The sequence below is a fragment of the Diadema antillarum genome, unplaced genomic scaffold (genome assembly GCF_040938485.1).
Source record: "Diadema antillarum isolate AM-2024a unplaced genomic scaffold, OU_Dant_1.0 seq00001670_RagTag, whole genome shotgun sequence".
NCBI lineage: Eukaryota > Metazoa > Echinodermata > Echinoidea > Diadematoida > Diadematidae > Diadema > Diadema antillarum.
The window spans coordinates 89645-104638 of NW_027272367.1; the positions used below are offsets into that span (position 1 = coordinate 89645).

At 39.5% G+C, this 14994-nt stretch overlaps 1 protein-coding gene across 1 annotated transcript; it reads left to right on the forward strand.

Annotated features, from left to right (window-relative positions):
* Positions 1 to 10594: 10594 nt before the first annotated feature.
* LOC139711555 (uncharacterized) lies at positions 10595 to 14485 on the forward strand. The gene is made up of 2 exons (XM_071623429.1): positions 10595 to 10744; positions 13575 to 14485. Exon 2 carries the CDS (start codon positions 13605 to 13607, stop codon positions 14451 to 14453), a length of 849 nt encoding a protein of 282 aa, XP_071479530.1. The 5' UTR covers positions 10595 to 10744; positions 13575 to 13604; the 3' UTR covers positions 14454 to 14485.
* The last annotated feature ends 509 nt before the right edge of the window (positions 14486 to 14994 follow it).

The following is a 14994-nucleotide window of genomic DNA, read 5'->3' on the forward strand; positions in this document are numbered from 1 at the left end:
CCATTTCATATTACAGTATTCATCGCAAACATGGCCCGATTTCGCGATGAGCACTCACCATACCCTATACACTATCATACCATATGACATGTAGTGCACACACACACACACACACACACACACATGCATACTGACGTACTGTACATATGAATACACAACCACGCTACCCCTCAGTGCACCCTCTAGCTCATTCACAACTGAGGAAGATTGTGACGTACACACAGATCACAGTGTATTGAAAGTTGAAACACTCGGAGATGAGGAATTTGGACTTTGCCTAAAGTGTATGACTGAGATTTAACAATGTACACAGCCTGAGCTGTGTGAGTGAGGCATGTTTTTTATTGGATGTGAGTAGGAATTGCAAGCGAGCACATGGCTTTGCTTACCAGGTATGTAGGGGAGAAGAATGTTCGCGAAAGCATGTGTTTCGCAATGGCATGGATACTTATACACGGCGCTTTCGTGGCTATGCATGTACGTGTGCTGGATAGACGGAGGTCAAAACACACCAGTCCGAAGCTTGCTTTGTAAGTTCGATGTAAACAACAACTGATAGGGAATCTTTGAAATATTGTTGTGATATTTTGGTAGATTTTTGGTGTAAAATATCAACAAAATCAAAGATCGCTTGAAGAAAAATTGTCCCGTTTATCAGAGGTCCCCGCTCGATTATCCAGTGAAAATAACATGTATTGGAAATGTTTCTGGGAAACGTATGTCATTTAAGCGAGGTTCGCGATTATCAGATGCGCGATTATGCAATGAATACTGTACATCTAAGTCACTAAGACAAGGTTATCGATACATGTACCTTGGTACTCACTAATGTTATCACAAAAATATAACCAATGACAAGTGCAGTTTAGTCAAGATTGACTAGGGCCACATCCAGCACCGCATGGCATTGGCCGATGGCAGTGCCAGTACTAAACAGGAGTGTAGCTTGACTTGCAGCATGATGTACAATTCCTATGCAATAAGCGCGTGCTCCATGATCTTCTGCAAAATGCCTTCGCATGGCTTGCGAACGTTGTGTAGGTGCCAAGTTGCATTGCAATTGAACTTGAAGCATGTTGAAATGGTAAACTGGCACCTCGTCTACAACCACACTGTCCACTGTTCACCTAGTCTAATGCCATCTCGTCTAAACTTGCTTCGTCTACTACCAACTTGTCTACCAACCATTTTGTCTAAATGCCAATTAGTCTAATTGCCATTTCGTCTACTAACCACTTAATCTAATCTCTAATTTGTCTAGGTCACATTTCTTCTAATACCCATTATGTCTATTGACCATTTCGTCTATTAAAGGACAAGTTCACCTTCATAGACATATGGGTTGAGTGAATGCAGCAATATTAGTAGAGCACATCAGTGAGAGTTTGAGCAAAATCGGACAATCCGTTAAAAAGTTATGAGTTTTTGAAGTTTTTGCTCAGTCACGGCTGGATGAAAAGACTACTGTAGCTTGTGATGTCACATGAGTACAACGATATAAAGAAAGAATAAAGAAAATTCTACATATTTCCATTTTTCTCGCATACCAAAAGAACACTCGACTTCTGTCTTTCAGAAGGCAGGGGGAATAATATTACCCTTAACATACGTCAGTAGCAAGTCGAAGAAATGTGCACTTTATTCAAAATGTAAAGTTTTGTAAAATTCTCTTTTTATTTTCCTTATATAGTTGTACGCATGTGACGTCATACACTGTAGTAGTCTTCTCTTCCAGCAGTGACTGCGCAGATACTTAAAATATTCGTAACTTTTGAACGGATTGTCCAATTTTCCTCAAACTTTCACTGATGCGTTCTACTAATATTGCTGCATTCTCTCCATCCTTATGTATATGAAGGTGGACTTGTCCTTTAATCATTAGGTCTATGAATGAAATAGTCTACAGCTCATTTTGTCTAATAGCCAATTGGTCTACATCCACCTTGTCTAATACTCAATTAGTTTAATAACCAGTTAGTCTACTCCCAACTGGTCTACACCCAACTCGCCTACTCCCAACTGGTCTACTCCCAACTGATCTACACCCAACTGGTCTACTCCCAACTGGCCTACTCCCAACTGGTCTACTCCCAACTGATCTACACCCAACTGGTCTACTCCCAACTGGTCTACTCCCAACTGGTCTACACCCAACTGGTCTACTCCCAACTGGTCTACTCCCAACTGGTCTACTTGTTATATATATTTTTCTTTTTTTTGTCTACTCCAAACTTCTTACTTAAGTCTACTTCATCCAGTTTCCTTTCCCATTGAAATAGCGTGAACACTCTTGGTGTCCCATTTGGTTTAAATTTTTTATTCTAATTATGACAATTTTATTACTTTTTATAAAAAAAAATAATGTCACAGTGTGAAAAACTTGCTGTGTTATATTTGTGCTGGATGTGTAATTTATAGTCAGAAGCAATCATACAGCATTTATATATCCAAACTTCAACACTCCATTCATTCACCTTTATTTTTATATCGACAGTGAGACGGACTGGACACTAGACAAAGTGGTATATTCATTATTAGCATGACCAGATGGGAATGATCAGTTTGGGTAAATTGCTGAGAGTATACCAGTTGGGAGTAGACCAATATTGGGTATAGACGAGTTGGGAGTAGACGAGTTGGGAGTAGACCAGATGGGAGTAGACCAGTTGGGAGTAGACCAGTTGGGTATAGACCAGTTGGGAGTAGACCAGTTGGGTGTAGACCAGTTGGGTGTAGACAAGATGGGTATAGACCATGTTGGGTATAGACGAACTAAGGGTTGGACGATATGATAACTAGACAAAGTGAATGTAGACGAGATGACTTGTAGACGAGGTGGGAGTAGACAAAGTGGCAGTAGGCAAAATGGATATTAGACGACAAATAGGGATTGCAGTTCTGGCAATATTGTTGATGTTTTTCTCATGTTTTTCTCATTTTTTTTTTTATATGGTTACTATACTACTTCCAGAAAAAAATGGTAGTGGACATCAGCTTGCGAAAGTTCTATTTCTATGTATGGACACATTTTCAAAATCCATGAACATCAGGAAAATAACAAAAAGATCTGTTTTTTTAGTCCCTTGAAATAGACCCTACTGAAAATGATTTTTTGATGAGAGATGGTGTCATATCGGTGAGAAAATTTCCCTTTTGTTGGAGATTGTGCCCATATCATCAGTTGATTTTTAGCTCACCTGAGCCAAAGGCTCAAGTGAGCTATTGCGATCGCCCTTCGTCCGGTGTCCGTCGTGCGTCGTGCGTCGTGCGTCGTCCGGTGTCCGTCGTGCGTCGTGCGTCGTGCGTCGTCCGTCGTCCGTCGTGCGTCGTGCGTAAACTTTTTACATTTTCATCTTCTTCTTGAAAACCCCAGGACCGATTTTCATCAAACTTGGCAGGTAGCATCCCTAGGGGGTTAGGAAAATATGCCCCACCCAGGGGGCCCCCAGGGGGGCCCAAACCCCCAAAAATTAAGGAATCTGTAAAAATCTTCTTCTCTAGAACCAGAAGTGATAGAGCTAAGTTAATACTATGAGTTAGTACATTGATGACTGTAGTTTCAAGTTTGTTCATGGCAGAATCAGGGGTGCCCCCCTTTGGGACCCAGGGGAGGGGGGTGGGGAAGGGTTCTAATGGGGCCTAAATTGTACATTTTCATCTTCTTCTTGAGAACCCCATGACCCATTTTCACCAAACTTGGCAGGTAGCATCCCTAGGGGGTTAAGAACTCAATTTGTTAAAATGGGCACCATGCCCCACCCAGGGGGCCCCAGGGGGGCCCAAACCCCCCAAAATGAAGGAATCCGCAAAAATCTTCTTCTCTAGAACCAGAAGTGATAGAGCTAAGTTAATACTATGAGTTAGTACATTGATGACTGTAGTTTCAAGTTTGTTCATGGCAGAATCAGGGGTGCCCCCTTGGGACCCAGGGGAGGGGGTGAGGAGGGGTCCTAATGGGGCCTAAATTGTACATTTTTATCTTCTTCTTGAGAACCCCATGACCCATTTTCACCAAACTTGGCAGGTAGTATCCCTAGGGGGTTAGGATCTCAATTTGTTAAAATGGGCACCATGCCACACCCAGGGGGCCCCCAGGGGTCCCAAACCCCTCAAATGAAGGAATCTTTATAAATCTTCTCTAGAATCAAAAGTTATAGAGCTGAGATAATACTACAAGTTTGTTCATAGGAGATCCAGGGGTGCCCCTCTTGGGTAGGGGGGGGGGGGGGGGGGGGGGGGGGGGTGGAAGGGTCCAAATGGGGGCCTGAATTGTACATTTTCATCTTCTTCCTGAAAACCTCATGATGGATTTTTGTCAAACTTGGCAGGTAGCATCCCTAGGGGTCAATATCTCAATTTATCAAAATGGGCACCATGCCCCACCCAGAGGGCCCCAGGGGGCCCCAATCCCCCCAAATTAAGGAATCTTTAAAAAATGGGCCCTTGATATTGTACATTTTCATCTTCTACTTGAGAATGCCTGGTCAAATTTTGGTAGAGCTGTGAATGATTTAGATTAGTGACTGCGTGAAAGGTGAACTTGTGATACTCAGGTGAGCGCTAGACCCGCGGGTCTCTTGTTGTAGATTGCTAGTGTGCTATGTGTCGCTGTGTTTAGCGGTATATTACCGAATATTGTTGTATCTGCCGTGAACGGGCGCACTACTGCAAGCTGCGACAATTGAATTTTGGCACGGCCGTGAAAGGTCGAACCTTGTGCATTTTTTTTTATATTGCATATCTAACACTTGCTTATATGTTTGGATATTGGGCACTCACAAAAATTAGCATAATTTGCAAAGTGGAACTCATGCCCACATGGCATTTAATAGATTAGAACATGTCTTCTGAGGCCACTAGTATTAATTTATACCTACATTTGTCATTAGAATTAGTATAGTGAGCATTTCCATGTTGTGCTTGAGCATAAACCTTGATTTTGAAGTGACAACCATCAAAATCATCTTTTCACTTCTATAATGCAGCAAGATTAGAAGACTTGGGTGTGGCAGCTTGTTGGTGGGGAATGTTAGTAGAAAAAAAAATCTCGTCAAAATAATGATGTTCTGTATTACATAGCATGTCATCACAGTCTTTGTCCACTTATCCATTCAAAATAAGCTGTACTTACTCATTTGAAATGTAATATATCACTACTTAAATTTTGTATTGAAGTGGAGGAAACAGTACGAAGGAACTCGCTCCATACATAAACTATCCCTACCAGCTACTGTTTCAGTGGATGGGGCAAATTTAGCTTTTATGCATACTGCTTGCACATGGCAACATCTATTTTGAAATGCAAACTACAATTGCACAGCAGTATCAGTTTTGATATGTTACTATACAAATATAGGATATCAGCTTGTATGTTATATCATAAAAATTATGCATACTAAAAAAGGTTGCATTCGGATATTAATACTTTAGGGTGGACATTTACAAGAACTCTTGTACTATCATAGCCTGCGTGAGTAGAACTTGCATTATAAGGAGAGGTGCTCTCAAATTAATTTTGCATCAGTAGAAATACACATATTTAGTGTGCTACATTGCCATTAATGATTCATTTGATTTAGGTGTGGTGATATGGCAATTATGAAATCAGCTTAAAAAATAAAACAGATTGATGGGGAAACACAGTCAGTCAGTGTTTTTATGTTTTTCAAGCCCAAGTAAACCTTAGATCTCCCAAAGTTAGTTTTTAGACCAAAAGTGCAATACTGCTCTGTAGCAAGCATGATGCAAGTTCATCACTCTATCGTTCAAAACACTGCCCACCCATCATCCACTCCTTTTAACAGCCTTCACCTTACTAGGTCACATAATGACACCACAAAATATGCTCAATCCAATATTTTGAGATATAGCCTGCCGAGCTACTAGCACGAAGAGCTGGCCTTTATTAAGAGAAATCTCTAATTATTAAGAGCAACATAATAAGAATAATTGCATATATGTCTTGACATAATTCATATCGATATGCATATCGATCTTCTGACAAGGATCCCGATTTCTTTAGAAATCGATATAACAAGATATAACAGGACTAATTAACGAAATAGCCCGGGGTGAAAAAAAAACAGAGATAAAACTTAATAAGCTCAAAACTCTGGAAAAACCCTATGGCTATGGCTGATACCAAAGTCATAAGCATAAACCTCAATTTGGTTTGTTTCTAATAAATTTATAATTTCGAACGTGCTACACACCAGCAATGGAGTGCAAGGTTAGAATGCCTCTTCTTCCTCACTGCTCCCTACACAGGCATCTATCACCTTTCATATTCAAATTTCCCTCCACTCGCATGACGGATACAATGCATTCCGTCATGCATGCCTGAAAACAATTAAGTGTTCACACTTAATGTATACCGTCTAAACAATATTTGCCAGCTATACTGCGTAACGCAGGCAAGTACATTTCTGTCTCCTTAGTAGGAGAATAAAATTCCACTTATTTGACCATGGCTGCCATATGAAAAGGTCTTGTGGATTCCATTTGAAACTAGAGAAGCACTCTGAGAGCACAGACCTCCGCCAAGCAGCTTATTTCCACCACTGATCTTGTTCTTCTGTAGAGATCAGTGATTTCTACCCAAATGTACACATGCTGAAAATCTCCTGATCTCCCAATTATAGAAACCTTTCATTATGTCACCAATACCAGCTGGGTGGCATGCCTTGCCCTGGACCAGAAACTAGAGCATGCACTCTAATGCGCATATGAAAACCTAAAAAATATGCAGCTTGAACTCTCAAGTTCATTGACCCTACCTGCCAAAAATATCAAAAATCCTTCAAAAAATCTATAACCCCCTTTATCACAACCAAAATTTGATCATCTGTTTCTTGTCATTCTCAACCTTTCCTGCATATTTCATCCAAATCCGTCAGTAACTTTTTCAATCATTTTGCACACAGACAAACCAACAGTTATGAAATCATAAGCTCCTCCCTTTGCGGAGGTAATAATTCTGCTGGCATGTGAATTATAAAAATGTATACTTTTCTAACCATTATTGATCTAGCTTTTCTCAGAATGTGTGGGCTGCTTTAGTACAAGTACAGTTTTGTAAGTTAGGCCTGATGAGCAAGCTGTGAAAATGAGATAAGTTGTGACACATTGAGATGAAAATGTGAACAAGTTGCTTTAATCATGTGAGTCAGATGTATGTATTTTACAACACCTAATTTGTTTGTTTGTGTGTTTGCTTTGTTTTGGGTAAGAATTCTCACTCTATCTATCCATAATCACTTATCGTATTGTCCCAAGGTCATAGAGGTGCCAAGATACAGCAACATCTGTTGTTACAAAAGCTATTGTACACAATTATTTTAGGGAAACAAGCTGTACTTTCTTTTTAGCCACAGGTACTTAACTGTATTTGTATGACCCGTATGAAAGCAAAGCCCATGTAAAGTTAAACCTGTCTATAGCGGCCACCCAAGGGCGACGAATAAAGTGGCCGTTATTAGGCGTTATAGACAGGTTGCCGCTATAGACAGGTTATCCAACTTTGTGTGCATAGCCTGCAAATGTATGTACATGTATCATCATTGTATATCTATAAGTACTTATGAATTATGCGTACGTATGATATGATATACACAAGTGTGTTCCATGCATTGAACAGTACCAGTGTTCATGAAATTGTTGCACAGTAGCATGTGTACAGTCATGAGGAAGCAACTGAATGAGTGATGAATGTAGCGGTGGCAATCACTGAATGTTGCCCATGAATGACTGGTCCGGCTACAAAGCAGAAAAATATCCTGAATTATCGACTCGGCTACACCCATACAGCTCCATCAGGTTTGTGGCCGCTAGTAGGTTAAAATCTGCCGCGGGAAACAAAATCTGTGGCCGCTGGGAAACAAAATCTGTTGCCGCTGGCCGCGTTAGACAGGAGACTGCTGGCCGCGTTAGACAGATGACCGCTATACACAGGGTCTTTAACAGGGCTTTTCTCTTGGGTGATTTTTCAGTGGCTGCTATAGACAGGTGGCCGCTAAGGCAGGTTTGACTGTATATGTTGCATAATTTTCATTTCCTTTAATACAGGGTGCTACAATACAAAATACATTTTTTTGCCCCTTGTCCAGGTGAGGGCAATCAGATTTCCAAAGTATTGCATAACACTTGCCTGAACATGAATGTTACTTGCCCAAAAGTAAAATCTAAGAAAATGTAAAAAAGTAATATCTAAGAAAATGATACATAGAAAATCACTTGTGAGTCAAAGGCCTTTCTAAAACACAGTAATTTTAGTATACAGCGTGCAGTGATTCATGATCTTAAACACACTGAAGTAGCAAACTTGATTCGATCAAGTGTTGATGTTGCATTGCATTGGGGCTTCTTTATGTAAAGAGTTGGAAAGTTGCTGAAATGAAATTTAAGCATGTTGCATCATTATTCAGCAGTCATTTTCTTTTAAGGGTAATACCGTTGACTTTGTTGGTTCGAAGGGGAACAGTGAAAAAGTGTGACTTCAAAATTGTTTGCTTGCCCAATTCAGGCAAGCATTTTGCTCATTGTTCCAAAACACTTGCCTGACTGTGATTTTCATTCACTTCAGGCAATTAAAGGTAAGCATGTATGTAGCACCCTGTTTAATACCACAAACAATATTAAAGAGCTCGGGATGCTTAAAGTTTCAAAAAATGACGGACAGGAAATGCAGTCAGTTTATGCACACATACCTGTATTGTAATTAGACTTTTCTGAGTATTCAGAGGATTAAAAAATAATAGAACTTGATACTGTAAAACGAGGAATGTTCTTGTGCAGTTTAATTTCGCGCGAGCCAAGATTCGTGAGATTAAGATGCACATGAAATTTTGTGCACAGTACACTATACGCATTGAATGTTAGAGGCAACTATCGAAAATTTCATGCCGTGAAATGGGCCATCAGCTCCAATTCACGAAAATTTCATGCCGCAAAAATATCATGTTTTACAGTATATCTCAGATATTGATGTGATTATAGTAGCTCAGATGATTTTGAATATCAATTAACAAGGGAGAGTGAAATGCAATGATTGATTTCCTTTGCTTATTTCAAGTCCATGCAATACCTATTTTGATGCCAGGTACAGGTACAATATGTATCAAACCTGATTTTAGAGTTCTGTAGCATTCTAGATGCTTGCAGTGATTATGATATTGGAAAAAGTTATTAATGCATCAACTACAGTCTCTGGTCTGGGGGTCAAGAAAATGAAAACAAAAGAATAAATTTTTTTTTCAAGGTTAGTTTTTATAATGCTTTCTGGCATATCATGGAAGTTTCGGCATTTACCGGTAATTGCTATCTGTTGTACATAGAAAGTGGAAATCTGTGCGCATTTTGCGCAACCAGAAGCTAGCGTGAAAATAAAAGCACTTATACATGTATATTTTTGCCTACTTTGTGTATCACTACTATAATATGTTTTTTTATTTACATGTATGGAACCTTTCACTGTGAAGAATTGCACAAAAATATCCACTTTTACTGTATTTATCTTTTTGCAGAACTTTGTACTGTACACCTATACAGTTAAAACGTAATCGTATGTATTAGATGTAATCAACTCGGTGTAAGTTAATTCCGCATATATGTGTTTTTAAACTGCAACTAAGAACTTCAGTTTTTGCACATTCCAGGTTTTTGTCAGAAGTTACTTGGCAAATGCATTTGAGTGAAAAACTCAAAACCACCCGCTGAAGCAATATTTTTGCAATATTTTCTCAAGTTTTTTCTGGCCGGCAGAATACTGTCTGCGCTTTATATTATTTAGCAAGGTTTTTATATTTGAAAATTTTGTGAGCCAGGTGCTATTTTGGGAATTTAAAATATGCAAAAATATTAACTCTGATCTCAACATGAATGTGACATGTAGGTACACATTTCTCTGTTCAGTACTGTACTCCACGTTCACCCACAAAATTGTTGGGAAGTCCTGAAAAATAGACTTGCTGAATATAAATATGGCATAGGCTCTATATACACTTCATTTTATATATATATAAACTGAAGTTTATATACACCTACAAGTTCAGGGATGTGATACCTTCCTGATGAGTTGAAAAACACTATTTTTTTTTTTTTTTTCTGTATGGTTTTATGCCTCTCCAGACATATGTTGTGTATTTTTCTGAGCTGGCCCCTGCAACCAGCTGTTTACAGTACCGTGTTGATACTAGACAGAATGATGTTTATGCATTGGTAGACGATGTTTATGTTACCGTTGTGTGAGTAGACTCTTCCCCCATGTGTGTCAGTGTGTGTGTATCACACACAGGATCAAGGAGTAGAGTTGCAGTGCTAGGAGTGTGTTGTTGAATGGTACGGTGAGTGCTAACAGCTTGGCGTCCATTGGCGGTCGTGTGCTGAGTGTGTATGTGGACTGTGTGTATGTGGAGTGTGTATATGTGTGTGTCCGCACGGCTTTGCACTCCTTTGGCATACAGTGTGTATCAGACACCCAACAGACCATGGGAAGCTCTTACTTTACACAGTGTTGTGTGGTGGCTGATGGCTGTATTGTGTACACGCAGTGTATGCAGTCAATACGTGTATACTGTATGCATTCAGTGCGTGTGTAGTGTGCTGCGTTGTGCATTCACTGTACATACATCTTTTGTACACCCTTCTGCTACAGTGTTGCTCTGTGAAAGTAGTGATATATTCCACAGATTACCCCAAATTGCAGCTAGTGGAGCCCTCACGCTTCCTTGGAAAAGACTTTATACAGGTGAGTTGATACTAGAGTATGGTAATGTAAGAGTTTAAGAGTTTGGATTCCACAAATTGGCTTGCAGATAAAACAAGTTTGTAGTAGACAAGATACAGGTGCCCTTCTCTTGGAGCTTGGTGTTCATGTGCATCACCATTAGGCCCTATGTGAAGCTTGACGAAATTGGCATACGAACATGGCTGTTTGACCCCCTCCCATACAGTATACACTATGTATTTCCTTTCTTCCTTTTGCAGGAAACTTAATCAATTCACTCTGATTCACCTGTGTAGATTTATTAACATTAAGATTTACATATTGTATATAGAAATCCGTTGCATTTGGCCTTGGATTAATTGGATGTTGTGATAAAATTCTCTATTTGTTATCAGTACAGTGTACAATGTAGCGTTAGGCCTATCTCCTTGTCACAAATCATACTTCCTAAAAGTTTTGCAGCCTGCCTCGGTGTAGAAAAAGAAAGGAACTAGCCTGTTTTTGTTTTGTTTGTTTGCTTTGTGTGTGTGTATGTGTGTGTGTGTGTGTTTTTTTTTTCCAAAATATACAGTACATGTACATGTGGATCTATTTACAAAATGGACACTTGACAGATTTTTCAAAATGGCCAACCACACTCTTTTTCATGATGGTCGCCAGCTTTCAAAAAAGGGGGAAAATGCACTTCAGAAATGGAAAAAAAAAAATGATTCGAGAGTACAAATACAATGTATGAGATGATGCAGCATTTTTCTCTGAAAAAAAAAAGAATTTCTGGAATTTCTAAAATTTCTTATATGGTTAAAATTGTTTTGTTTTTTCTATGAAGGAAAAATAAAAAGCTGGCTAAAATGCCAGGCAAGGATGCTAAACATAATGTTTGTCTTTTCCCTATCATTCCTTCCATAAATTTCCAGAAAATGGCCAGTGCCTAGATCTGTCTTTCTCTTGCAGATTTAAATAAGGGCCCCAAAACCTAACCCCCCCCCCCTTGTTTTTGTTTTTGTTTTTTTTTTTCATGACACACTCTTATGTAGGACTTTGGCCTTCCACTTTTTCACCCTGGAAGTGGCACCAGAAAAAAAAAAAAGAAAACAAAAAATGCGTAAGCTTTAGACTTTGTTTCTTTTGCTTGCATGTTTCTTTTGCTTGCTAGTGTACAATGTATGTTGATTGGAAGCTGATTGGAAGAAATCTGGAAGTGCCATCAGAAAATTACGCTGAAGACCTTTTTATAAACTGGACCCCCTCTTTTATTATGCCCCCGCCACACATAGTGTGAAGGGGGTATATAGGAATCACCGTGATGTTGGTCAGGCGGTTGGGCGGGCGGGCAGTCGGTCGGTCGATCTGTTACAAAATCTTACGTCGCGAACTCCTCCTACAGTTTTGAAGCAATTTAAATGAAACTTGGGGTAAATGATGATATTGAGGTATAGATGTGCAAGAAATGTTTTTTGTGTTTGTCGGACAATGCGTTGCCATGGTAACCATAATTGTACCAGAACATTGTGAATTAGATAACTTCATAGCAAACTTATTTAAGCAATCAATCTCAAAATTGGTATCTATGATGATCTATAGGTGTAGTTATGCAAGACACTCTTTGCATTTGTACTTGACAAAGCGTTGCCATGGTAACGGCATGTTTTCTTCGAAATCTTGTGGAGTGAACAACTTCCACAGTTTTGAAGCAATTGAAATCAAATTTGGTAGGCATTATGGCCTTGAGGCATAGATGTGGAACACATAATTTTTGTGTTTGTCGGACAAAGCGTTGCCATGGTAACCATAATTTTACCAAAACCTTGTGGATTGAGTAACTTCCACATCATTCAAGCAATTACAAGGTCAAATTTAGTATGTATGATGATCGGGAGGTGTAGTTATGCAAGACACCAATGTGTTAAGAAAAATATGTTGTCAAAGTAACCACTCATTTTTGTATCAAATTGAACCATTTAATCTATGAAGGTGAAATTTGGTGTGTATGATGCTCTTTAAGTGTAGTTTTGTAAAATGTCCTTTGTATTTGTATCGGACAATGCGTTGCCATGGTAACCGCATTTTTTTTTTTTAAATCCTGTGGAGTGAACTTCTTCCACAGCTTTCAAGCAATTGAAACCAAATTTGGTAGGCATTATGGCCTTGAGGTATAGATGTGGAACACATAATGTTTGTGTTTGTCACACAAACCGTTGCCATGGTAACCACAATTTTACCAAAACCTTGCAGATGGAATAACTTTTCCATCATTCAAGCAATTAAAGTCAAATTAGGTATGTATCATGATCTAGAAGTGTAGTTTTGCAAGCTACCAATGTGTTAGTTTTAAAAAAATGTGTTGCCATGGTAACCACTCATTTTTGTATCAAAATAAACCATTCAAGCTATGAAGGTCAAATTTGGTGTGTATGATGGTCTTTAAGTGTAGTGATGCTGGGGGAAAGCATGTTTCCATTTGCTGTAAGTTTTATACACGGTGTAAACTCTGTAATTGTACAGTATTAAACTAAAATTATTCTGTTTCCAATTCGACAAATGCACAAACTTGATATTAATGTCATTGCCCTCATGACATCACATGTAAAGCAACACTAGGGGCGGGGGTATTAATCACCTTCAGTGATAATTCTAGTTACTGTAAAAATGTGCAGCTGGCTGTGAAAGTTAGTACATTGTATAAGTTGTATCCAGACTGTCCATGTACAATATCGGTATACAAAGTACCTGTATGTTTATTCGTCATGAAACAAATGCCAAGAATCAAATTATCAGAGGACCTTCAAAATATTGGAGAGAATATTTGTGTTTGGCCATTACTAACATGATTGTTCTATGATTTATGCAGCTTGCAGCAATCACACCACAGAAGACAAGGATGGACGTTGTAGAAGAAATGCCTGTTGAAGATGTCACTACAGTAGATGTCCCCACCGTGGTGGATGCCTCTACAGTAGTAGATGCCTCTACAGAGCAAGGAAACAAAGAGCTTGAAGCATCGGCTTCAACTCCTCTTGAGGCTGCTACAGAAGAGGTCAGAGCTGTAGATGACACGGGAGATTACTGTGATGATGTGCTGGGCAAAATGTTATTTCCAACATCACGCCGCACCTCCATGCCGGAATCCAAAATACATGAGATCCTCGACGTGTACATCAAGGAGTACCCATCCTACCTTACGGCCAAGCAGGAGAGGCAGACCATAGAGTTTCATGAGCAGGTTGGCCGGGTGGTGAATTCCAAAGGCAGCATTGTCACGGACCTCCTGAAGAATCTTGGACGGGAATACCGGAAACTGTGGACCAAGAGTGGAGGTATGCTACCAGCGGGAGGCTTCAGGCTACGAGGCTCTCCACACCTCTTCAAGAAGTACGAAGAATACCACAACATCTACAATAAGATCAGTGGAGGTATTATAGGCAAGACCCTTCCAAGAGGGACTCCTGTCCGGTTGTCGTCCACCCAGAATCCGACACCAGCAAGTACTCCAAGAATCAAAAAGCTGAAACCAACAAAGAAGCCAAAGATCAATTCTTTTGAGGAGCAGTCTATAAACTTCCCTCCCATCGCACAGGTGCCTCCCATTGCTGTGTTATCTGACAGGTATTGTCAGGAGTATCTTGAGGTCTTGCGAGAGCAGAACCATGTCTTAACAGACATCGCCAAAGAACTGCGTCTCATGCGTATGGGATACTTCACTGAGCATGAGCTTTCTTTGGACGCTTGAGACAGTTGCTCTACAGGGCTAGGTGCTTGGACTGTGTTGTGACAAGTGCTTGTAGTATACAACATGTACATGTATTTGATCAGTTGTTCCTCTCTGTTCTATAATTGTGTTCTTTAAAGAAAGATTTTCATCACGAATATCTACACAAAGTGTAAATTTTCTGTTTTTTAATCAGTTATTGGTAAATGTACATGTGGTTGAAAAGGGCAAACTAAGGTTTGAGAAACATGTTGGATCAGTGCTTTTCCACTTGTACAATGTAGCCTACAGAGCTGAAGATTCAGGGGAGGTGATTGAAGTCCCGTGAAAATGGTATTGTCATGAAATAAACTAAAATGATGAATAGTTGGTGGTATTCCTGACAAGACCCTTGGCTCCATGAAAGAATTCATGAATAAACCCTATCCAAGGACCACCATTCAGTTTTATATTTACTGTACATACTGTAATGTACATTGTATTCAAATTGTTTGCTGATAGTTGCCACAGAGATGTCACACGTACATACATGTATTACTGCATTACATGTTCATGTAAGTTT

What these genes read in the sequence shown, in the direction of transcription:
- LOC139711555 (XM_071623429.1), top strand. Translation starts at nt 13,605, where the DNA reads ATGGACGTTGTAGAAGAAATGCCTGTTGAAGATGTCACTACAGTAGAT.